Source organism: Triticum dicoccoides, chromosome 7A (genome assembly GCF_002162155.2).
Source record: "Triticum dicoccoides isolate Atlit2015 ecotype Zavitan chromosome 7A, WEW_v2.0, whole genome shotgun sequence".
NCBI classification, from domain to species: Eukaryota; Viridiplantae; Streptophyta; class Magnoliopsida; order Poales; family Poaceae; genus Triticum; species Triticum dicoccoides.
The window spans coordinates 738,803,426-738,829,586 of record NC_041392.1 but is presented as its reverse complement, the minus strand read 5'-3'; the positions used below and the strand labels follow the sequence as shown (position 1 = coordinate 738,829,586).

Here is a 26,161-nt window from a genome sequence, read left to right as displayed (position 1 = left end):
GGCCTCCATGGCGTGGGAGGGGCGAGAGCCCCTCCGAGATTGGATCTATCTCTCCGTCTCTCTCTGTTTCTGCGTTCCCTGCTGGCTCTCTTTCACCGTTTCGTGTATATATGAAGATCCGTAACTCCGATTGGCCTGAAACCTTCACCGTGATTTTTTCCTGAAAATTAGCTTTCTTGCGACAAAAAAAGAGCATCAACCGCCTTACGGGTGGCTCACGAGGGTAGGGGCGCGCCCCCTGCCTCGTGGCCACCTCGGGCACCGTCTCGCGTGGATTTTTCTTCTGGAATTTTCCAAATATTACAAAAAGTATCTCCGTCCGTTTTTATCCCGTTTGGACTCCATTTGATATGGATATTCTGCGAAACCAAAAACATGCAATAGACAGGAACTGGCACTGGGCACTGGATCAATATGTTAGTCCAAAAATAGTAGTATAAAAAGTTATCAAAAGTATATGAAAGTTGTAGAATATTGGCATGGAACAATCAAAAATTATAGATACTACGGAGACGTATCATGTAGCTTATTGCATGCAGCACCTACTCCCCCAGCCCCCTGATTCGTTGCATGTGCCTCACGCCATGAATTGGCCACCATCTCATCGTAATCTACTTGTCTAGCCCATGCTGCCTCATAAACAAAAGGCCTTGGCCCCCGTTTGGTCCCAGTGGCCAGTGCCTCCCGGACCTTAATCACCAATGCCTGATGATCAGATTCTTCCGTCATAATGTGATCCACCTCCACCTCAGGAAACATCTGCATGAAAGTATCATTCCTCGTAGCTCTGTCCAACCTTACTTGAATATTTTCCTCTGCTTCTCTCTTATTATCCCAGGTAAAAGGATATCCAGTGTAGCCCAGATCAGCTAGACCACAATCAGACAGGCATTCATCAAAGTCCGCCATCTGTCTCAAATTCCTCGGATTACCTCCTTGCTGCTCATCATGCGTTAGCGCTTCATTAAAATCGGCAGCACACAGCCAAGGAAGATTATCTTGTGCTCTAAGATAGCGAATCACGTCCCATGTTTTCTTCCTCTTTTCGACACATGGTTCCCCATAGATTCCAGTGAATCTAAAGGTGTGTCCCTCGCTCACTATTTTTGCATCAATGTAGTATTGGCACCATGGCCTCACTGTAACCTCCACGTGGTCTCTCCACCTCAGCGCTAGTCCACCACTTTTTCCATTACAGTCCATTGCTACACCATGCGTAAACCCCACACTCCATTTGAGCCTCTCCATCGCTCTAGCCGTCTTTTTTGTCTCTAAAAGAAATACCACCACTGGGTTGTATGACCTAACCAGGTCCCGAAGTTCGCCCACTGTCGAGTCCAACCCCAATGCTCGACAGTTCTAGGCTAGAAGAATCATTGGTGTCAGCGGCCCTGCTCCCTGGCAGGGTCCGCCGCCCTATCATCATTTTCTGAGATTCGGTCAAACACTGTAGTCGTCTTCCTCCTAGTGTCACAGATAAAAGTATCATTTCCATCCTGCCTATCATATCCCTCTTTCGCCACCCACATCTGCCTCGGGTGCCCCTTCCTAGACGTAAGAGATGGTTGATAATTTCCCCTACTCCCGCGTTTTGCTTCATGATCCTCTCGGGGCTTTCTCACATAGTACCCTCTCCTCCTCTCCATAGGGAATTTAGGTCTGTCCCCATAGTTCCCTTCCTTCTCCCTATAAAACTCCCTCTCTCTGTCCTTATTGTAGGTATCCCGTTGCTCACACTCATACTCATAACACACATCCTCCTTTCCTTTCCTCTGCCATTCACTATCTTGTTTACCTCCACGCCCTTGTTGCTGCTCGAATAGCTTGTTTCTAAGCTCTCTCTCCCTCCTTTGCTCCAGCTCATAGCGAAGGTCATTCTCCCTTGGTGGCTCCCCATTTGTGCTATTTTTATGGATATTATTTTTTCCTTCCTCCCGCCTATTCTTCGACAGATCCGCGCCAGTGCGCTGGTCCACCGAACGAGCAAATTCATCATTTAAATTTCGTTTGGCAGGAGCTTCTTTCTTCCTATGACCCGAGCGCCCTGCGTCAATCTCGCTATTGGGAGCGTTATTCCTGCTGCTATTACTACTTCCCGCCGGTCCCTGAGAGTTTTACTTTACATTGTTGTTCCTTCCAGAAGATGTTCTCAGCCATTCGCCCCATTGTGATGTGGAATCAACAGGAGGATCGCAACGCCCTCCCACATGCACTAACCTCCCACATTCAAAGCAGAAGTGTGGTACTTTTTCATAGTGAAAATCAAACCAGGTTCTATCCTTGTCCTCCAGTGAGGTCCTAAGATAGAAACCCCTGACGAGCGGTTCATGAACTGGGATTTTCACCCGAACTCTCAACTGGTTTCCCCTCGCTAATCCATCTTTGTCCACATCCACCCTGACTCTGGGTTAGTGGGAAAAAACAAGGGCATTGATGCATGAAAAGTGGAAAACACATTAGTCTTGTTGCCCTGTTTTTCTCAGTTCTTGCCGGTGTGTTGAATCCACCAAAACCAGAAAAAGCAAGGGAGGCTGCTGACTGGAGCAAGAGAGGGAGGCCATGGCGTCTTAGAGCATCTCCAGCCGCGCCCCCAACAGCCCCCCCCCCAGACCACTTTTTCGGTGCCGGCGCCAAAAAACGCCCCAGTCGCGACCCTAGGACGACGAAAAGCGTCGGTTCAGCCCTTTTTCCGCCCGGCGGTCACAGGCCGAACCCGGTGCACTAGGGGGCGATCGGGGGCTCCGGCGCAAGGGAAAAGCGTGGCTGGCCCACACTGTCAGGTGAAAAGTCAAGATTTTCTTCCCTGAATCGCCTCCCACCCCCCGCGCCCTCGGCCGCCACTATCTATATCCCGGCGCCGCCCGGTGTCCTTCACCGCTAGATAGCCATTCCCCGCCGGAAAAATAGCACAGGTTCGCCGCGGCAGCCCCTCCAATAGCAGCTGGGCGTTTCCGCCCGCGGAGGGGCAGTTTAGCGGCGGGTGCACGCCCATCGGGCGCAAGGTGTTCGGTGATTTGCCTGCCTCGGCGATGGACTCGGATGACGAGGAAGCGCTCGCCGCGCTGCTGGAGGAGGAAGCCGAGGCCGACGTCCAGGAAGAAGAGCATCTCATGGTGCTCGCCGCCCTCGTCCAGCTGCTGGCGAGCAATGAAAAGCCGCGGCGAGGTGGCTCAGCGCCGGGGCGGGTGAAAGCAAAGAACCGACATCGTCTCGAAGGCTACTGCATGCTCTACTCCGACTACTTCGCCGATGCTCCACTTCACGGCGACAAAACATTTTGGCACCGTTATCGGATGAGAAGAAAGCTCTTCCTCAGGATTGTGAATTCCATCCAGGAGTTCGACAACTACTTCAAGTGCAAGATGGATTGCACCGGCAAACTTGGATGCACCTCGATCCAGAAGTGCATGACAGCGATGAGGATGCTTGCATATGGAGCTCCCGGTGATTCACTCGACGGCTATGGGCACATGGCCGAGTGCACCAGCATAGAGTGTTTCTACAAGTTCTGTCAGGCAATGGTGGAACTGTTTGGACCGCAATACTTGAGAACACCCAATGCCGAAGACACTGCTCGGATCCTAGCACAGAATGCAGCAAGAGGATTTCCTGGGATTCTTGGAGGCATCGACTACATGCATTGGAAATGGAAGAATTGCCCATTTGCTTGGCAGGGGATGTATAAAGGTGCCAAAGGCGGTTGAAGTGTGGTACTTGAGGCGGTGGCCACACAGGACCTCTGGATTTGGCACTCCTTCTTTGGTATGCCAGGAACTCACAAAGACATCAACGTGCTGCAGTGCTCTCCTGTCTTTGCCAAGCTTGTTGAAGGTCATTCTCCTCCGGTGAACTTCGAGATCAATGGGCGACACTACAACAAGGGATACTATCTAGCTGATGGCATCTATCCGAGATGGTCGACATTTGTGAAGACCATCTCAATCCCTGTGCCAGGAGGCAAGACCGCCTGGTTTGCGAAGATTCAGAAGGCTTGCAGGAAGGATGTCGAGCGGGCATTTGGTGTGCTCCAATCTCGATTTGCTGTTGTCCGGTACCCCGCTCAGACCTGGTCGAAAGATCAAATGTGGGAGATCATGACTTGTTGTGTCATCTTGCATAACATGATCATCGAGAGCGAGCAAGAAGACCCAGTGTTTGACACTGAACTATACTACAGGCAGGGTCCTTTAGCCGAAGTTGATCACCAGCTACCAGCAACCTGGACTGCCTACCTCAGTATGCGTCAGGAGATCCAAGACCCACAGGTGCATCATGAGCTGCAGCATGATCTGGTGGAGCACCTATGGAGGCTCAAGGGCAACGCTGGGCGCGACGTGTGATGAAATATGAGTTTTTATTTGTTGAACTATATAATTTGTACTAGGTATGTGCCCGTGCGTTGCCACGGGAGCCAAATCTTGTAATGCAATAACAACATATAGGGGGACAAATTATGTTGTTCTGGAAAATGGTTTCCATAATGAAAATCGATGAGGAGGCTCGTTGTTTCCAGAAAAATACTATCAAATTCTTCAGTTGGTAAAAACGTGGAATGCTACATCAATGAAAGGGAATAAATAATGACCTAGTACATATTCTCATTCTAATGAGATGCATACTGATTATGCAAAATGGATTGTAAAAAAATAGCACACTCCAACGTCAACAGATATGCAAATTGCTAAAATTCGTGTCGCGAGCACTGTGCATCCACTATATTGATGTTATTTGCATTAACTGTGTTTTTAGATACTGATCCGATGGACATATCCCCCGATGCAACTGAATCATAAAGTTTAACTTCCCTCTTCAATTAAATGTGGCCCAATTCCGTCAGCGATTATTGTGCAGGGCCGATAAATGAGCGCCATGTATTCTTGCAGGCCAGAATGGGTTTGGCTCACCCGCGGGATTCCTAGTAGCGATTATTGTGCATGGCCAATAAATGAGTGCCATGTGTCTTTACAGGCCAACAACAATTTTAAGGGAAGGTGTGACGCCATTGGGGCATGTAATTATGGTGACTGCAATTTTTTAAGGTAAGGTGTGACCCCAATTGGATCATCTAATTATGATGATTGAATCGAATCGTCACTTACCAATCCGGAAAAATATGAGAGTAGGATGGACGAAGGTGGGTAGAACGCGGTCCGTCTGATAGGAAAAGGAACCTTATGTTCTTTTTAGATAGTATTGATTGAACTATTTGTTGTTGTACTATTTTGTTGAACAATTTGATTTTTCTGTGATGAAATATGTGATAAAAAATATTTATGTTCATAATTCAACGACGAGCCACGGAGAACCACGCCGAATATGGGCCTATTCTCGCCCATATGGGCCCTTTATTCGCCGAAAGGGGGCTGAAAAGTGGGCCAATGTCGGCGCCTGGGGGCGACGACTGGGCGCAAAACCGCCCCCCGCGCCTGTTGTATCACTGGCTCGCCCCCAGGGGCGATTTTTATGCGCCCTAAGGGGGCCAACGGCTGGAGATGCTCTTAGCCTCTAACAGGAGTCATGTGTTGCATGTGCTTGCAGTAGTACTACAGCAATCCATCCATGAGCGTGGAGGATGATTTTTTCGGTTGGGTGGAACTTGATTTGAGGACATGAGGGCGGGGTCACGGTGCTGTCAGGAGAGAGGGGACTCGAGGTCGAGGAGATCAGGGAAGGATGGCCAGCACCATGGGCACTTCTTCCTATTTGGCTGGTCAGGCGAGCAGTGACGGCCGGGAACCAGGTCAGGCAGCCAACGGGAGCAGCCGAGCACGGTGGCAGGAGAGTGGAGGAACCGGGGGAAGGAGTCGCCGCTGTCTCCCTCACCCAGCTCAGTTCCGCCTGATCCCCGCTACTGCTCGCTGCAAGCCTTGGCGACCCGTATCTATCTAGGGGTGGAGGGGCATGAAGCCCAGATCGGGTAGAACTTCACCATAGCCTTCTTTTCATAATTAGTTTACTCAATACAAATTGTGTTCACCCAATACAAATTTTCTTCACCTATTTTTCCAAATTAGTTCACCATATACATATTTTGTTCACCCCTTTTCACAATCAGTTTACAAATACAAATCAAGTTCACGAAATTCAAATTTATTTCACCATTTTTTCACAGTTAGTACACAAGAAATTCAAATTCCGTTCACATGCTTATAATCTAGTCATTATAAATTTAGTTTCCTCATTTCAAACTTAGTTCACCAAATATATTTTTACCCATTTTTAGTATTAGTTCACCGAAGACAAATTTTGTTCACCCTTTAAAAATGTGCTCACCCATTTTCAAAATTATTTCGCTAAATACAAATATAGTTCACCCATTAGAAGAATTAGGTCATAGATTTCAATTTTAGTTCATCTATTTTCATTATTAGTTCACCCAATAGAACTTTTGTTTACCCTTTAAAAAAAATAGTTCACAAATACATATATAGTTCAAAAAATTTAAATTTAGTTCACCCATTTTTAAACTTAAGTCGTTCATTTCAAATATAGTTTTTTTTGCTTTATTTCAAATTCAGTTCACCAATTTTCAAATTTAGTTAATCCATTTTAAAATTTAGTTCACCCAATTCAAAATTAGTTCACCCATTTTTAAATTTAGTTCACCCAATAGAAGTTGTGTTCACCTATTTTCAAAATTAGTTTAGCAAATACAAATTTTAATCACCCTTTCTTCAAAAAACAATTGAACCCATTTAAAAATCACTTCACTAAATACAAATATAGTTCGCCCATTTTAAAAATTAGGTCACTCACTCAAATTGAATTCACCCATTTTCTAATTAGTTCACCCAATTCAAAACTAATTCACCTATTTTCAAATGTAGTCTACCCAACACCACCCATTTTCCACAATTAGTTCACCTAATACTAATCTGGATCAGCACATCTAAAAATATGTCACAAATACACATATAGTTCAGCAAATTCAAATTTAGCTCACCCATTTTTTAAATTATGTCTTTCATTTAAAATTTAGTTGACTGATTTTTAAATTTAGTTCACGAAATTTAAAATTAGTTCACTAATTTTCAAATTTAGTTCATCCAATACAAATTTTGTTCATGCATTTCCAAATTAGTTCCCAATTCAATTTTGTGAACCTTTTTTCAAAATAAAATGTTCACCAATTTCAAAATTAGTTCATTCAATACAAATATAGTTCGCCTAGTTCAAATATAGTTTACCCATTTTGCAAATTAGGTCACTCGTTCAAAGTTAGTTCATCGGTTTTCAATTTACTTCCCAAATTTTGAAATTTGGTTCACCGAATATAAGTTTCTTCACACATTTAAAAATTAGTTCGCCTAATACTATTTTTGCTCAGATTTTCAAAATTAGTTCACAAATACAAATATAGTTCTACCCAGTACAACCCTTGTTCACCCATTTTCAAAATAAGTTTTGTAATACTACTTTTATTCGCCTTTTCACAAAATTAGTTGATAAATACAAGTTTAGTTCACTCATTTTACAAATTTAGTTCACAACAAATTCAAATTTATTTCACAGATTTCGAAATTAGACATTGTAAAATCAGTTCACTTGTTTCAAATTTAGTTCACCCAATACAAATTTTGTTCATCCATTTTCAAATATAGTTCACGAAATGCAAATTCAATTCACCGTTTTTCAAGAAATTTGTTCACACGGTTTTAGAATTATTTCATTAAATACAAATATAGTTCACACGATTCAAATATAGTTCACACATTTTGAAAATTATGTCTCTCATTTGAAATTGAGTTCGTCCGCTTTCAAATTTAGTTCACTAAACACAAAATTACTTCACTATTTTTGAAATTAGTCATGAATTTAACGAAAAATTTACCCTCTTAAAAATTAGTCATTGAGACACTTTAATAATCAAAATTAGTTCAACCAATGCAAATTTGTTTACCCATTTTTAAATTTAGTTCACAAATATATATTATTCGCAAAAAAAGTTCAGAAATAGATATATAGTTCACCTTTATTTAAGTTCATAAACTTTTCAAATTCTGAAAGTTATTTCTTCCCGAAAGGTCTAATGAAAAAATTCCCAAAAAAAGTCAAATCGCACGTACCGTTGCATGTACTTATTAACTATTTTAAATTCTAGTTGTTTTTTCATCTACTAGATAATTGACAGTGCGTTGCAACGGGAGTATAAACATTCTAATAGATTAGCCCATGACTGCAAGTCTATTATTATATTAATGCACTAAAATCTTAGCAAGTGTTTCTAAGCAAAATCACCATGATTTACATACCATCTTATGTTAAGCACTTATTTGATAAAAATTTAATGACTTACCAAATAAAATATGTTTTTACTTTGGTAAGTTAATAAAACATGAGACAATTGATTCCATTTTAGTGAAAATTGATAAAAGAAATACTACAAATGGGAAAAATCAAAGAAAAGAAAGAAAGAGGGCGACGTATATAAAGAAGGTTGTACGAAAGAGAGGTGAAATGGGAACATTGTGTTCTTTTTAAGTAATAGAGATTGTTTTTTTCATCTACTAGGTAATTGCCCGTGCATTGCAATAGGAGTATAATCATTCTAATAGATTAGCCCGTGGCTGCAAGTCTATTATTATATTAATGCACTAAAATCTAAGCAAGTATTTGTATGCAAAATCACCACGATTTACATACCATCTTATGTTAAGCACTTATTTGATAAGAATTTAATGACTTACCAAATAAAATATGTTTTTACTTTGGTAAGTTAATAAAACATGAGGCAATTGGTTCCATTTTAGGGAAAATTGATAAAAGAAATACTACAAATGGGAAAAATCAAAGAGAAGAAGGAAAGAGGGGAACATATATGAAAAATGTTGTACGAAAGAGAGGTGAAATGGGAACATTGTGTTCTTTTTAAGTAGTAGGGATTTTCCAGCTTGAGTAGAGACTTGTTCAACTATGAAATATGTTATTGACTTCCTTTTTCTATTTTTCAATATATAACTAGAGCAATTTGTCATCAGAAAATAAGCAGTCAAACTTTCCCACTACTAGGCAACCTATCGAGCGAACCAACACAGGCTTATAAAAGAAACAACATACCAAAGGAAACAACTTTAACATAACCAAAAACTTGAAACAAAGGGCTGAGAAGAAACAATCAAACTCCCGTACGAAGGAGTGGGATTTCCCGAACGAAACAGCTGGCCCACTTGGGACTCGTAGTGGCCCATTCATATATAGTTGTTAAGCGCCGGCTAGGAGCGAAATCACTAATTAAGGAGTACTCGTTGCAAAGAACACTCCACTTTTCCAGGTCGCGACAAGTGACGTACATGCAGCACGCCACTTGTCGGAACCCGCAAGTTTTCCCTTTTTTCATAGTTCCGTTTATTCAAAATGTTTTAACTCTTAAACCGTGCGTCCAAATCTCGAACCGTTTTCACCATTTGATTCCTCGCTTCGAGATCTTCAAAACTAGATCCCATGTTGATAGGTTCTGACGGAAAAAAAATCACGAAAAAACCGGATGAAAAAAACCGGGCGAAAAAACCGAACCGGAAGCACAGTTTTTTTCCCTTTTCGAAAGAGGCACGCCCATGCCTCTCGCAGAATCACAACCGTGCCTCCCGTGGAAGCAAAACCGCGACTCTCGTGTAAGGAAAAAAACAGAAAACACGTTTTTTCCATTCCCGAGAGGCATGGCCGTGACTCTCGCAAAAGCAAAATCGTGACTCTCGCGAAAGTAAAAAGCAGAAAACGCGTATTTTTTCCCTTTCCGAGAGGCACGGCCCTGACTTTCGCGTAAGCACAACCGTGCCTCTCGCGGAAGCAAAACCGTGACTCTCACGAACGAAAAAAAACGCGTTTTGTTTTTCCCTTTTCGAGAGGCACGGCCGTGACTCTTGCGAAAGCACAACCTTGCCTCTCGCGAAAGCAAAACCGTGACTCTCGCGAAAGAAAAAAAAACAGAAAACGCGTTTTTTTCGTTTCCGAGAGGCACGGCTGTGACTCTCGCTAAAGCACAACCGTGCCTCCCGCGGAAGAAAAACCGTGACTTTCATGAAAGGAAAAAAAAGAAAACACGTTTTTTCATGAAAAAAAAATATGAATTTTTTTTTGATCGAAAAGCTAAGAAAGACCGGGGGAAAACCAAAACGTCGAAAAGACCCGAAAAAAACCGTTTAAAAAGCCAAAAATGCGTGTGAGAAAATAAAAATACAAAATCTGAAGGGAGCGTCCAGAGCGCGACACGTGGCGAATGGCTGAGAGCACGCCTAGTGGCGCTGATCGTTGCGAGGCTCCCGAAGGAGCGCTCGTTAACTAGTTGCTCCCTGCTAGGAGAACCGGCGCCCACGCGCCCTGCAAGTTGGGCCGGCCCGTGAAACGCGTCAAACAGAAAACTAGCATGGAAAAACCCCAAAAATATTAGCTACCACGGGATTCGAACTCACGCAATTTGTTTATAACTTCCAAGCTCGCTTACCACTAGATCTACCACCCTTGAGTGATTAGAAACAGTGTGAAACACAAAATAACATTGTCGCGTCGCTATTTTGTTGCACATTACCACGTGCTGTATCACGTCAATTTTTGGGGAAAATATCATGATTAGAAAAGGTTCATGGATTTTGAAAAAAAAATCATCATTTTTGAAGAAAAGTTCACAAAACTTGAAAAAAGTTCATCGGTTTTCAAAAAGTGTTCATCAAAATTGAAAAAGTTCATCAATTTTCAAAAAAGGTCATAGAAATTGAAAACAAGTTCACAAGTTTGAAAAAAGTTCATCAATCCAAGAAAAGTTCATCGAAATTTAAAAAAGTTCATTGAATTTGGGATAAAAGTTCATCAGATTTAAAGAAAAGTTCATCGAATATGAAGAAAGTTCATCGCAATTGAAAAAAAAAGTTCAGCGAATTTGAAACAAGTTCACTGAATTTGAAAAAAAGTTCATCGATTTGAAGAAAAAGTTGACGAATTAAAATAAAACCATTGAGCCAAGAAGAAGAAAAGAAAACACAAAAAATAATTGAAAACGAAAAAAAACAGATATGAAAAATGAAGGTAAATGGAAATATGAAATAAGAAAAAATGTAAAAGTATTGTAGTCATCAAGTCCGACGAGGTAGCGCGGTGGTTACTGCTTATTATCTGGAATTGTAGGTCGGGAGATCGATACCCTGCGGGGGGCGTGAGATGGGCCGGAGAGACAACTGGACCGCCCCGCTGACGCCCGTATAGCGGTATAGGAACACACGAAAAATTAAACGTATGAAGAACTATGAAAGCCTCTATCTTTTATTCTATTACTATTATTATGCATATTATTAGATAAAGATAGAGATGTGAGGGATACACAATGAAAAATTTAATAAAATATTTTTTGAACCATATGGTTTAACGATGTACCTATATACTCGGTTTTGAAAATAGATAATGGGTGTACATTACACCCATGTCCTCGTCTAGCCCCGCCCATGGAGGCGGTTTGCTTCCGCTTCCTCGGTCTACATGGCCGTTTGTTGGTTCTAGCATTAAGTGCGAAAGAAATTCTTGACTTCCAATTTGTTTTCATGTGCCACAAAGAGCATCTACAGATGGACTTGGCAAATCCGTCTTCTCAAACGTCCGCGGACAGTCACCAGTCATGGCTCATGCTTGATTTTATGCATCCAAGTCTCTCATATTCTGAACTATGCACAACAAATCCTACATGCTACCCTCATGCTAGCTAACTACGATTCGTCGTCGGGGATGTCCACGACGTCGTTGCCGAGCAACGGGTAAATGGGCACAAAGGAGGGCTCCAGCTCCTCTTCCTCATCCATATACGCGATCATCTCTTCGACTTCCGCGCCGTGCTCTGCCTCCGCCTCCTGCCGACGATGGCGTTTGGCCTCCGCCTCTGATTCCAACCGAAGGGAATCGAGGATCGCCTGCTTCTCGCCCCTGCAGATCCGTGTCCCTATTGTTCCCCACATCCTCCTCCTTCCCCTCGACCTCCTCCTCCACCTCCAAGTCCCCCTCCGGATCAACCGTGTCCGGAGGTAGCCCCGTGGTAATCCGGGCTTTGCGCCTTGCCCGGATCTATTCAAGGAGCTGCAACCAGCACTCCGACGTTAGATATGGGTAGCTCCTTGCCCGACGGCATGGGGGCAGGGCTACGAGTGGTGGCAGACGGCGACTGAGAAGTGGTGGTGGCAGACGGGAGGTGGGAAATATGGACGGGTAGGGTTTCAATGCCGGCGGTCGGCTTAAATAGCCATGCTAGGACACTACATGGCCCGTCGGAGATGACGAGTTTCGGACCGCCGAGTTTCAGATTATTTCCTTGTGGGACCCCATCATCATTACAACATGGCGGATGCGTCCGGTCGCGCCCGGGCCTCCCCATATCCATTCTGGATTTGGATTGGATATGAGGGGTGACAGTCAGCCGGGCGATTTGAGACTCTTTGAAACGCCGGTCTGGGTCGGTTTATTTTTTGACCGGTCACTAACCGGGTCGTACGCCCGGACATTTGAGGCAGATTTGGGCCCGATCTTTCAACCGATGGATGGCAGACCTAGACCATACTTCCATATAAGTCTCCGCATCTGTACTACGTTGAAAAAAGCACCCGCCACACCTTGACGGCTAGACCGCCCCCACAATCGTGTCATGTCGGCGGCATCGAAACTCGATGCGCAACCTGTCGACGAGTCGACAACGCAAAACAGTCAAGTTCTACCATGCCCCACACCTATCCGTTACCATACAAAGTGGATGTCAAGTTCTACCATGACCCACACGGCGCGCTCTTCAGAACACGTCCTGTAAGAACAAGTATAATAAAGTGATGTAGGCGGGTTGTAAGATATTAAATATTATATTTTTGCTTAGTTGGAAGAGAGAAAAGAAAAAGAGAAGCGGGCTACTAGTTAACAGCCGGATGCAGCACGTACTCCTAGGCACTTTATGACAGAGCGAGGTGGGCCATGTATCAACAAAGTATAGTACATATTTATATTCAGCTATTGTACTTGCCGGCTATAAGTTTGGCTATATATGACGTGGCAATATCATATAGCCAGCGGCTGACTATATTATTAACCGTGCTCTAAACCGATAGTCTAGTTTTTGGGTTGAATGAATCCATACTCTCTCCTATTCTGTGCACTTCGCATCAACCAACAGCGGAAGCCAAGCGGTCGCGTCGTCCCCGAAAGCGCAAGAGACGAGAGGAGATCACACGCGTGCTGCATGCGGCCTGCGGTATCTTGGGCAGGCCATTCGATTGGCGGCTGCTTGCACAGGAAACTATGCACCATGCATGATTTTAATCAATACTACTACTAGTTATGGTGCCAAGAACCAGTTCATATTCATTCACATTCAGACTGAAGAAGATGATTACATATACCCACGGGGAGCATAGCAGTTGACAGGAAGTTAGGAGTCACGGTGAAGGTCGCGAGCGAAGATGGAGAAGAAAGGCGAGGCGGGGAAGATGAACGGGCAGGACGACGAGAACATCGTCCTCGCCGACCTCATCTTGTCTTGGTCCCTCCAAGACGTCGTCAACCAGGACTTCTTCAGGGGCAAGGTACGTAGGTCCCTAATTCCATCGATTTTTCAAAGTCGGATCCTTTCTTTCCTCCCAGCAAGCAAGCATGCAGAGTAGTATACGTACGCGGAAGTGCTGTGCACACGATACGTACGTGATGATCAGCATGGTACTTTCACAGGTGAGCCGGATACCTGACAGGTTCTTTGGCCTGAGGAGCTACCTGGATTCATTCAGGGCTCCGCTGCTGGAGGAAATCCGGGCAGAGATGAGGTCCAACCTGGAGGCACAGACCAACTGCTGCAGGCCCGTGCAGATACGGCCCTTGTTTCCCATGCGCAAGGGCGACACAAGGCCAAGGCCCGCACTGTATCGCGTGTCCATCCATGGAGCTTCTCCCCCGTGCACCAGCGACATCGTCCTGCTCTCAGCGGCGATGCCGCTACGGCCGTCCGACCTTGCGAGCCGCGACGGCGCATCCCACTGCCTCGCCCACGTCCAAAGCGTCAGCAGGGACGGCACCAACTTTCTGGTCAGAGCTAGCCGGAGAGTAGACGATTACGTCGAAGGCTACGCTTTCGTTGTTAGGTTGCTCAGTTCCATACCCTACCAACGCATCTGGCGGTGCCTCCGCTACCGAGCCAACTCTTCCGTCAAGAGAGACGACTCCGTTCTCAAGGCTATCGCGGGGGAAGCGGAAGACTCCTCCATGCAGCTGGTAAGCTCTGGTTCGCAGATCGCTTCGTCCAATCGTTCCTTTCTACTGTACTTTTCTAGTAGTAAGTATGACTATGACTATGATTTTCTCATCTGACGGCTGATTTTCCATCATGAGACAGATCACTTCCCTGACCGGCGGCACCGACCTCGACATGCCGCTACCCGTATCAGGCAGGCTGTCTGCGTTCGGGCTCAACGAGTCCCAAACTTGCGCCATACTGGGCTGTGTGTCTGCGGTGCAGCGTGCCGGTGCCAGTGGCGGCGATGGTGCGAGCACCAAGGTTAGCCTCATCTGGGGGCCGCCTGGCACGGGCAAAACCAGGACCATCAGCGTGCTCATGCTGTCTGCCACGAAGCTGAAATGGCGGGTCCTGGCGTGCGCGCCGACCAACACCGCCGTCTGCCAGGTGGCGTCCAGCCTCCTGGCACTGAGGAGGCAGCACCCCGATCCCGATGCCTGTGCTGGCCACGGTGATCTGCTGCTGTTCGGCAACAGGACCCGCATGCCCATCGACGGCGATCTCGACAACATCTTCCAGGACACTCGTCTAAAGCTGCTAACGGAGTGCTTCTCGCCAGAGACCGGTTGGAGGCGGTGCCTTCTTTCACTGGAAGCGTTTCTGCGCGACGAAATAGCCATGATCAAGCAGGAGGATGGCACAAAACCAGTTGTGCTCAAGTACTACTCCTTCCCAACGTCAGAGTTCCAGCGGATCTTCGAGAAGCTTAGCAAGTGTTTGAAGACAATCATGTCTCATGTCTCAATACATCGTACCCTGGAGACGAACTACAACAACATTGCTTTGCTCAGCAAGATGCTCAACGACTTCAGCAAGCTGCTGGGCGTTCAGAAACAAGTCTCCACTTCATCGAGACAGCTGAGACGGCAACGCGATGGTTTAACAATGGGTTACCACTCGGAACAAACAGTTGGCACCATGAGGGAGAAAATGCCTGAAATTCTAGACGTCACGAGGACGCTGTTGCGAGACCTGCAACTTCCTCTGACCGAAGAGTTTTCCGAGATCAAGGAGTTTTGCATCGAAAGTGCGTCCCTCATTTTCTGCACCGTGTCTGGCTCGGCTAAGCTGGAGGGGGAGAAGATGGATTTGCTTCTGATCGACGAGGCTGCACAGCTCAAGGAATGTGAATCCCTCGTCCCATTGCAAGTCTCCGGACTGAAACATGTGGTTCTTATCGGTGACGAGCGCCAACTGCCAGCTATGGTTCTTATCGGCACGTGCTCCGTTGGCTTCCTGTCGAACCGGCGACGCGCCAATGTTGCCTTGACAAGGGCGAGGTACGCACGCACGGCGAGATCTGGATGAAATTCTAAATACAAAACTAGTTGGAACTTGTCATGCATAACTGCCTCGATCGATCGTTTTGGTTGCAGGCACTGCCTCTGGATCGTGGGCAACGCGGCGACGCTAAGTGGCAGCGGCTCCATCTGGGGGGAGCTGATCCGGGATGCCGCGGAACGTCGGTGCTTCTTCGACTGGGACGAAGGCGAGGGCGTGTCTCCGGTAGTTTCTCGCCACGCTTGCGTGATCGGGCCAGGACATGGTGAAGCCGCTTCAGATTTAGGCATGCACCTGGCCGGGGATATTTGTGACACGCTCGGTTCTCTGCGGCTCGCTTAACGAATGTACTACTGGTGGTCACAACTCACAAGTAGTGGCGATTTGTTCAGTTTTGGCCTTTTGGGTGTTGTTACACTTGGGGTGTGTCTCAGTGTAGTTGCCTCTCTTTTCAGCTCAGTGAAAAATCTAATGGTGGTCGAACCTAGCTTTATGTATGATTGTGTGGTTTCAGCTCTGTCCGTGGTTGATCAACTGTGGTTTGTATGGTTGTTTTATAGGGAGGACTTATGCGTCAGGTACCTGAAATATCCTTCCGATTCGGTCACTTCGACTGGGTAATGTGCAAGAATAATTTTCATATGAATTGTATATGTTTGTAGTATTCTTAGTATCAAAATAAATAAAAACATCAACGTCGACGGTTAATACCTCTTGACATAGCACATCATGTCAATGGTGTCGTCTCTCTCTCTCTCTCTGTGTGTGTCTCTCTCTCTCTGATACAAACACATTGAAAATGCACCTATGAAGGAAGCAACACAAACTAGATACATGGCTAGAGAAAAATGACACACACACGAAAAGAGAAGAAAACTAAACAAAGGGGGTGACTATTTGACAGGCGTCTAATATATATTTGGCATTCGGTTGAACCCCTCCGTACCATCCGATCTAGATCCCAATGCCCAATTGGGCTCTTCTTCCCCTATACTAAACTAAAACTAAAAAAAATGAATTTTCTAAGAAAGAATGAAGTATTGGCATTGGTAATGAGAAATTTTAGCATGCTCTCTCTTACCTCTTCTTTTATACATGTGGGGTAAGAAGGTACTCCCTCCGTGTTTATTTATTCCGCATATTAGCTTTGGTCAAAGTTAAACTTTATAAATTTTGACAAAGTTTATAGAAATAAATATTAACATATACAATCAACACCATTAGATTCATTATCAAATGTACTTCCATATCATATAGATTTGTTATGGTAAATATTTATATTCTTTTTGATAAACTTGGTCAAACTTCAGGAAGTTTGACTTCAATCAACTCTAATACGCGGAGTAAATAAAAACGAAGGGAGTAAGAGTTAATCAGACCACTAATTATTGAGATTAACGGCTCAGATCTATTATTTACTGCTCACTGCTAATAGACTTAAAGGAGAAAGAAAATGAAAAAGGGCGAAGGAAAAAACTTACACAAAATTTTCCTTTTTTGTAACTGCAAAGAATAAGCATATAATTTACATGCATATTGCATAGTACTTCCATGTATAGTTGCACATACAAAATAAAAAACTGAAATTTTCTAAAGAAGGATGAGAAAACTGACCGACTGGCTGTGCTCTCTTGGTCTCCAGGGTGACAGTAGCACCCAAGCAAGCTAGGGCAAGGTGTGGAGTTTTAAATTAATCGCCAAGTCATTCCTTGTCTATTTTTGATTAATTAGGACCATGGCATAGTAATTCTTTATTGCATGTGACCCAAAGGCCTCACTTAAAAGAGGAGGGTGGTACAAACCCCCAAACGGGCATGTTAAGTTAAATGTTGATGCGGCCTTTAACTGCAATTTGCTTCAAGGGGCTATGGGAGAAATCATCCGAGATGATAGAGGACACATGAGGTTGTAGCTGGGAACAAGCTCATTGAGATGTTGACTCCTGCTATGATGTTCTGACTGCTGAGGCAATGGCTCTGAAATTTAGTTTAAACTTGGTGTCGATTGTATATGTGGTAGGAGCTAGGGTTCTACCGGGTCTAGGCCGGAGGTTGTAGGGGAAGGAGGGAGCTGGTCGTGGACGAACACGCGGACGCCGGCGGCTGGGCGCCGTCGTGCGCGAGGAGGTGGCGGCTGAGAGGGAGATGATGCAGGGAAGGAGGCGGCTAGGGTTAGGTCTCCCGGCTCCCTAAGAAAGCCGATCAAATATGATTGCTTCTTGCTTAATTCCAAAACGGATCCTTACACGAGTTTATATAATCCTCCTACTAAGATAATTGGACTAAGCCCCTAATAACGATAAGATAGACGGGCCACAACTAACTGGGTTAAGCCCCTAATATGCCGGTCATAACATTTCTCCCCGCGTGCACAAACAGCTCGTCCTCAAGCTGGAAGGCGGGGAAGCACTTGCGGAACTCCTCGGGGTGATCAACCGTCACCAAACACCTCCGCGGCAGCTGGGGCGGGCAGGTCGCCAAGCCCGGCGGCGGCGCCGGTCATAACATTTCTCCAGGTAGAAGAGTCGCGGGCAGACGTGGCCGGGCACGTAGGGCTCGTCGCAGTTAAAGAACAAACCTTGACGACGACGCTCGAGTAGCTCGGCCCTGGTGAGCAAGCGGAACGGGCGCGCCGCGATTGCGGCGAGGGGTGCCGTGGAAGCCTGAGCAGGCCGACCCTGCGCGGGAACGTCCGGCCAGGGTGGTGGCCCAGCGGCTCGGGACAGTAACGCCTGCTGGATGGCCACCATGCGGCGCTTGAACACACGGGCGTAATACATGGCCGTCTGGAGGTCCTGGGGTCCCTACAGCCGGCAGACCGCCGACGAAGAGCTCGGCCCGCTGGCGAGCCGTCACGCCGGGTGCGTGGCACGCCAGGGCCTGAAAGCGGTCGGTAAAGTCCAACACCGTAGAGGTGAAGGGGAGACGGCCCAACTCCGCCAACCAGCTCCCGCGTATCGGCGGCCCGAAACGAAGGAGGAAGAGCTCGCGAAAATGCTCGCATGGAGGCATACCGCCCTCGTCCTACTCGAGAGCGTAATACCAAGTCTGCACGGAGCCTCGGAAGTGATATGAAGCGAGCCAGGTGCGGTCCGACGCGAGCGTGTGTTGCCCCCAAAAAAACTGGTCACACTGATTAAGCCAGTTGAGGGGGTCCTCGGTGCCGTCGTAGGTGGTGAAGGCGAGCTTGACGAAGCGTGGGCCCGTCTGGGTATGATCGCCGTGGGGGTACGGCTTGGTGGTGCGGAGCAGCGGCATCGGGTCGGTGATCACCGGGGGGGGGGGCGTGGAACGGCGGCGCGTCGAGGCCAACGTAGGGGCCCGTGGAGCTGGAGGACCCGCCGTACTATGCCTACTGTGACGGCATGTGCGGCGGTCCGAGGCCATTGTGTAGACCGGCTGAGACGATGACTCGGTCAACCAGGCCGATAGCAGGGACGGCGAGGGCGGGAACCAGACCTGGTGGAGCGGAACTTTCGTCGGCGCGGTCGATGCGGGGCTGGAGCTGACCGGCGGTGGCTGCTGCGGTGTCGTGCCGGGGAGCGGCTGCTGCGTGAAGCGCCGGGCGCGGCAGAGGCCGCTAGGAGCGGCGGCTGCCACGACAGCCAGGGCGGGGCGATGGTGGCGGTGGATGGCAGCTGCAGCGGCCTGGCGAGCGCGGTGAAGGCCGCCTGGTGCAGCGGCTGCCACGGCAGCCACGGCGGCGCGGCGGCGACGGTGGCCGGCGCAGCCGGGTGCGGCCCGTAGGAGCTGGCCAGGTACAGCCGGATCCCCTGGACGGCTGTGACGAGGTCGTGGAGGATCCCGCTGACCTCCTCCGGGGTGTAGACGACTGCTGGCGGCGCGGTGGAGGGCGCCGGCATCTGGGCGGTGGAGATGGCCAGCGGCGCGGTGGTGGCGGTCGGCAACGGAAGCGAAGGGGTTGGCGGCGGTGAAGACATGATCGGACCTGAGCTACCTAATACCAAACTGGTAGGAGCTAGGGTTCTACCGGGTCTAGGCCAGAGGTTGTACGGGAAGGAGAGAGCTGGTCATGGACGAACACGCGGACGCTGGCGGCTGGGCGCCGTCGTGCGCGAGGAGGCGACAACTGAGAGGGAGATGACGCAGGGAAGGAGGCGGCTAGGGTTAAGTCTCCCGGCTCCCTAAGGAAGTCGAGCAAATATGATTGCTTCTTGCTTAATTCCAAAACGGATCCTTACATGAGTTTATATAATCCTCCTATTAAGATAATTGGGCTAAGCCCTAATAACGATAAGATAGACGGGCCAAAACTAACTGAGCTAAGCCCCTAATATGCCGGTCATAACAATATGTTAATATTTTTTCTGTAAACTTTGTCAAAGTTATAAAGTTTGACTTTGACCAAAGCTAATATGCGGAGTAAATAAAAACGGAGGGAGTACGTTCTTACTTGACATGTAAAAAAGAAGACGTAAGAGAGAGCATGCTAAAATTTCTCATTACCAATGCCAATACTTTATTCTTTCTTAGAAATTTTTTTTTTATTTTTTTATTTTAGTTTTAGTTTAGTATAGGGGAAGAAGAGCCCAATTGGGCATTGGGATCTAGATCGGATGGTAGCTAGGGAGCGATTTGACCGAATGCCAAATATATATTGAACGCCTGTCAAATAGTCACCCCCTTTGTTTAGTTTTCTTCTCTTTTCGTGTGTGTGTGTCATTTTTCTCTAGGCGTGTGTCTAGTTTGTGTTGCTTCCTTTGTAGGTGCAACAGATTGTACATCAATTGGGATAACCAGGAACTCTTGGAGATAATGAATAAAGATGGCCAATACGCTGGAGATGGGGCGGCCATTGTTGATGAGTGCTATCATCTGGCTTGTGAGCTTAGCTCTATAGTTTTTGAATTTTGTTTCAGAGAGTCGAATGCGGCTGCTCATGAATTAGCTAGTATTGCTAGAGTTTCGTTGTGTAATGATTTGGTAGATAATGCTCCTTCTGAGGTTCTTCCATTGCTATTAAAGATGTAAGCTTGCTCACCACTGAACAAAGTGGAAGCATAGTTGTCAAACAAAAGGGACCATGACACAGCGACCACTTGATGCAAATTTCGTGTTCCATACGTGCTGCACGCAGTCAATTTGAATGCAAATATGCAATGATGCGTGGCAGCCTAGCTTGGTCGCATTGATATTTTAGTCACATCGCAAGATTATAGGGCGGAGTACAAGTAGCCAGTTTTTTTTCCGCTAGGGAAAGGTTGGCACCATATTGTGCGTGCTTTGGCGTCGTATATGGCCCTGTTTGGTTCAGCTTTTATCGACGGATTCCGCTGCCGCGCAGCAGAATCTGAATCAAAGGGCGAACCCAGCAGAATCTGATTCCAGAAATCCATGCTAAAATCTGAACCAAAAGCGGAAGCAGCCCAGGACGTGCTTTTCAAAATCTGATTCCGCTGCGGGCCAAAATCTGAAAAAGTTGTATCAGCTGGTTTGTCAAATGACCTGCATCTTTTTCGCATCAAATTTTCCACAGCTATTTTTTCACAGCAGATTTTTCACAGCTGCTTTTAGAAATCCACAGCCGAACCAAACAGGGCCATAATGTCATGTACGCGCCGACATATGTGGTATGTGCATTTCGCCTCGTTTTGTAGAGGCCGGAAATGAGCTATCTCTATATATACGGTTGGATTGTCTTGATCCATGCTATATATGGTTGAGTAAACAAAATAATTTTATTGAAAATGTGATATACACATGCGCAGAAATAATGGGTACTACAGCTAGTATCTGTCGCGTGCATGCCATGGGTGGACACCACTTACTTACATGCAGGCATGCAGTCACGTACCAACACATGGAAAGTTGTTAATCTGTGATGTCTTCTGGCCGGTCGGATTCCTACCAGCCATACCAAAGAAACTCCCAAAGAGAAAACATGCATACACCACGCCACCAGCGATCTGATGTGTGGTCTTTTTCTTTTCTTTTTTTGTACTACCGGGACCTCTGAACCAATTCTCTGCAAAATTTCAACTCAATCCCGAAGTCACGAACCAAAATCAATCAATCAAGCAAGCAAGGCGGCGAGCCACTAGCGTGTGCATGTTCTTTTGTGTAGCGGTACACGGATGCATGAATGCATGGAGAGCTAGCTGGCAGAGTCCATGCATGGACCACTTCTTCACACACATCGCATTGCCTGCTGCTATGATACTTTAACACACTTAGAGTTAGAGTTATTTTTTAACCCACTCTAACTCAAATAAGCACCTCTCCACCGGGATAGTTGGGTTAGATGAAACTAACGCACTCTAACCCTCCCTGTTTGGATACTTTTGGGTTATTTGAGCCTTCAACTAACTCAAACTAGCTCTAACCCCATGATCCAAACAGGGCCACATATCACGCACATGTATTTACCTGTGTATGTGGCATGGGGTTAATGAGGAGAGAGGTGTTTGGAGTAACATAATATGTTACTGTAACATAACGCAACCCAAAGCAAAATGAGTCTATGATGTAATAAATGCTATCATCTATGATACTACTTGTATGTTATTTTGCACTATGAGGCCTCTTTTGGTTCATAGGATAGGATTATCATAGGAATAGGAATCTTGTAGGAAATGAGATGACATGTATCTCAAATCCTATAAGTAGGAATAGGAAACAAGATGTCATTTGGTTGACATCAAAGGAATTTTTTCATTGAGTCTAGGCTCTTTTTTATTTTCCTATAAAATGTGGAGGATAGGAACCAATCCTATGGAGGAATAGGAATCCATTCCTATGAACCAAAGGGCTCTAAAGGAAAAAATCCTATAAGAATCCTATCCTCTAGAATTCCTATGAAATTCCTCTAAACCAAAGGAGGCCTGAAGGTAGTAACAAAGACTAGTGTCATATGTAGGCTGGTCATAGTGGGGAGTAACTTATACTAGTGTCATACATATGACACTAGTCTAAGTTACTACTTTCATAATGCAAAGTAACATAGTAGTAGTGTCATAGAAGACTTCATTAATTAGCTTGTAGATTCATCTTGTCTTGGAAAGCGCTATGTTACAGTAACATATTATGTTACCACTTTTCATTAACTACATGCCACATAAGCAAATTTTTCTCGAAGTGCGCTATGTTACTTGCTAAGTTACTCCCACTATGACTAGCCTAACATACACTAGTAACATACATATATCCCTAGACTATGTTACTACCTTCATAGTGGATAGTAACTTAAGTGTGGTAACATGCAAAGATTCATTTATTAGGTTATAGACTCATATTGCATTGAGACATGTGATGTTACAGTAACTAGCTAAGTTACTACAACTACCTCTCTCCTCATTAACTCATTGCCATATAAGCAAATTTGCTGAGTTGGACTCGATATTACTGTTGAAGTTACTCCCATTGTCACTAGTCTTACCGCCGCGGATCCAACCCGAGCGGAACTGTCTGTCTCAAAAGTCCACGGCCGATGGCGGCCTCGCCGCCCTGACCTCCCCTAGAGCTTTCCCTGTCACCCAAGGCATTCCCTGTCACCCAAGGCATTCCCTCTAAGCTCTGCCACCTCTAGTTCTGACGACGGTAGTCCCCACACCCGCACCCATGAACTTCCTTACTTGCCTTAGCCGGTTGCGGCTGGACGAGGCCGCTGGCGTCCCGGGGCCTCGCTTTGCTCGCCCTAATGCCGCCATTGGCAGCTAGGTGCTCCACCGCGCCTCAATCTTGGTTCCCAGACGAAATCGACCGAAGCACATTCGAAATTCACGTAACTTATTTCCAGCAAAACTGTGCATGTATCGATGCACCACAAGGCAGTACAATCCATTGCGTGTGGCCTCGATTTCCATTTATAGAAACTCGATCCCTCTAAACCTGATTGGCCGGCCGGTGCACCTCCAGTCCAGAGTACATGCATGCGGTTTGTATCTCGCGGGTTATGTTTGTAACGAAATCCTTTGTGGCCCGAGCATTGTCTGAAGATTTAATGAGAAGATATGTTGATATGAACACTGGCAACTAGCTTGTTCGTCGTACTTCCTCCGTCACGGTTTAGAAGGCACAGTTAAATTTGCGTGCGTTTTCATAATAGACAAGGTTTAGGGCGCATTGTATTTATTTCTAGTAGCTAATTAGTACTTCGATATATTATTTCTATATGCATGCGTAGTGTGAATGCTATTTTTTAGCCCATCCCACAACCAATAGATAACAAATAGGTCCTAGAGAATTTCTAAGCGCGCCTTCTAAACCGTGACGGAGGGAGTAGTTTACGGAAGTATTATATTTAAGAAAATTTAAGCAAATTTAGGTTGAGTGCCTAAAAGGTCTTAGGCTGGCCATAATGAGGGTAACATAAGCGGTATCATGTACTTGGGACTCGCAAACAATTAAAAAAGAGATGGATGATTATAATAACATAGGTAGATACAGTATCATAATAAATATTATGCTACTATGTGTCATGCATGACAATAAATGAGATCACCTATAATACTAATCTATGATAATATACATTACAGATTTAGTATCATACACTAGTATTATATGCATAATTACTCCCCGCTATGGCCAGCCTTATATTAGTTCACAGAAGGAGTATATTTTTAATATTTTAAAGTGCCGGAGTAGCTAATTCGAGAAGCAATAAATTTCAGACATTGATTTGTGCGAGCAAGTTGTCAATGTTTCATGTCTGTATATATAAACTAATTAAAGAGAACACCCACTTGTTTTTCTTTTCTTTATTCGGAGGAATAGAGGAGCTTTTCTTTAGGTTAGCTAAGAGGATCTACAGCCGGACTAGGCAAATCCCGACTCTCAAACGCTTGTGGAAACGCCCGGGCATGTCCGCAGGCAGTGACCGATCAGTCCTTAAATTTGCTTATCTACATCTAGGTACCTCATAATAGAAATCTTAAATCTATACAAAAGCATGCAAAGAAAAAAATATATGTACTACATAGATCAACTATCCTAGTCCTTGTAAAAAATGTCCACTATCTCCAAGCCAGGCTCCGGGTACATGGGCGGCAGCCGCAGCGCTGGCTCCTGCGGCTCCTCTGCATCCGCCTCCGCATCCATCTCCGCTTCGACCTCGTCGAAGAGCGCGTTGGTCGCCGCCCGTTCCTGTCGGATGAAGCGCCGATTGACCTCCACCTCATCCTGCATGGACTCCAGGATGGACTGTTGCTCCGCCGCTTGGGCGACCGCAAACGCCGCCTCCGCAGCCTCCATGTTGAAGCCCAGAGGTGGCTCCTCCTCATTCGCCTGCTTCTCCTCCTCCGTCGCCACCTCCGCCCCCCTCCATCGAAGCCTGCTCCTCCACCTCCTCATGCTGCTCTGGTGAGTACGGAGGCAGCCCGATAGAGATGCGGGCAGCACGCCTCGCCCGGATCTCCTACTTAATCAAGTCCCGACGCTCCAGAGTGAGCATAGCATAGGTGGTCTTCTCTTGGCGAACCATAATGGTGTCGGACGGCGTGGGAAGAGCATTGGAACGAGAGAGAGGAGGTGGATGGGTTAGAGTTGGGGACGCATGCTGTCTTAAAAATAGCTGAATTTGGCATCAAGCAGTGAGCGGAGCGGCATCACGCGACATTCACACCGCCCATCGGACGATACCGCATGGGACCCCACTGTTAAACTGAAGTGGCGGGCGTGGGCGCCCCCACATTCTGCCCATATTTGGGCTAGATATGGGGATGTCGGTCAGCTCGGACATTTGAGACCCGTTTGAGATGCCCGTTGGATCGCATTTTCGTGACCAGTCAGTGATCAGGCCGTCCACCAGGTCATTTAAGGCGGGTTTGGGGCCCGGCTATAGATGCTCTAAGGAGGCCCGATCAATTACTGATGTCATGGGCCTAGTTGGGCCGCAGGATCCTTCTAGTTTATCATTCTTTACCTTCAGATCGCCAAAAAAAACATTACTTAAACAAGAACATAATCGTATTTTTCCGTCTGTTCTCGCAACTTCGGGTACTCGATGACCATAACCAATTTGAGGAGGGCGGTAAGACTTGTTGACACTAATCACTTCAACCTCTAAAAGGCTCAGAGGTTGCCAAGCTGGTCGTTTTTCTTGGGAGCGGCAGATCTCGCCTCAAGCATGCCCTAGTTTATTCAGAAACATTATTTAATTACTTTTATTTAGATTTTTCAAGTAGAAACATAGTTTATTCAAAATTTCACAAAACGTTAATCCTCATTCAAAAAATATTCATGCAGTTTAAAAAATGTCCGTGCAAGTTTTAAAATGTTAATAGAATTCAAAACAAATATTCATGATATTTAAAAGGTGTCCGTGTATTTGAATAATATGTTGTGAAATTTATAAAAATGTTAATACAATGTAAAAATGCTCATGACACTGAAAAGATGTCCGTGTATTTCAAAATTATGTTCTGACATTTTTAAATTGTTAATACAATGTAAAACAAATGTTTAAATACTTTAGAAAGAAATGTCGTGTACCATTCCGAAAAATGTTTATGAAATGTAAAAAAATCGCATGGTTTAGTAACATGTTTGTACCATTAAGAAATACGTTTGTTTAGTTTTAAAAAATGCTTCATTTTTCTTCGGTCCTAGCTAGCTTTCCCATCTTGTCGTCTCCCGACTGGGCCGATGGAGCAACCACGGACTGAGCTGAAACCACACAATC

General features: G+C 45.9%; 1 protein-coding gene across 1 annotated transcript; it reads left to right on the top strand.

The window, feature by feature from the left end:
• The first annotated feature begins 13,938 nt into the window (after positions 1–13,938).
• On the top strand, positions 13,939–20,514 carry LOC119334150. Its single transcript, XM_037606775.1, has 6 exons — positions 13,939–14,220; positions 14,342–15,522; positions 15,619–15,788; positions 16,084–16,101; positions 17,255–17,339; positions 20,250–20,514. The coding sequence occupies exons 1-6, from the start codon at positions 13,939–13,941 to the stop codon at positions 20,512–20,514; spliced, it is 2,001 nt and encodes a 666-aa protein (XP_037462672.1).
• The last annotated feature ends 5,647 nt before the right edge of the window (positions 20,515–26,161 follow it).

Coding starts and splice junctions, on each gene's coding strand:
- LOC119334150 (XM_037606775.1), top strand. CDS start 13,939: ATGCCGCTACGGCCGTCCGACCTTGCGAGCCGCGACGGCGCATCCCAC. Junction 14,221..14,341: donor AAGACTCCTCCATGCAGCTG/GTAAGCTCTGGT, acceptor ATCATGAGACAG/ATCACTTCCCTGACCGGCGG. Junction 17,340..20,249: donor ACAAACCCCCAAACGGGCAT/GTTAAGTTAAAT, acceptor CTTCCTTTGTAG/GTGCAACAGATTGTACATCA.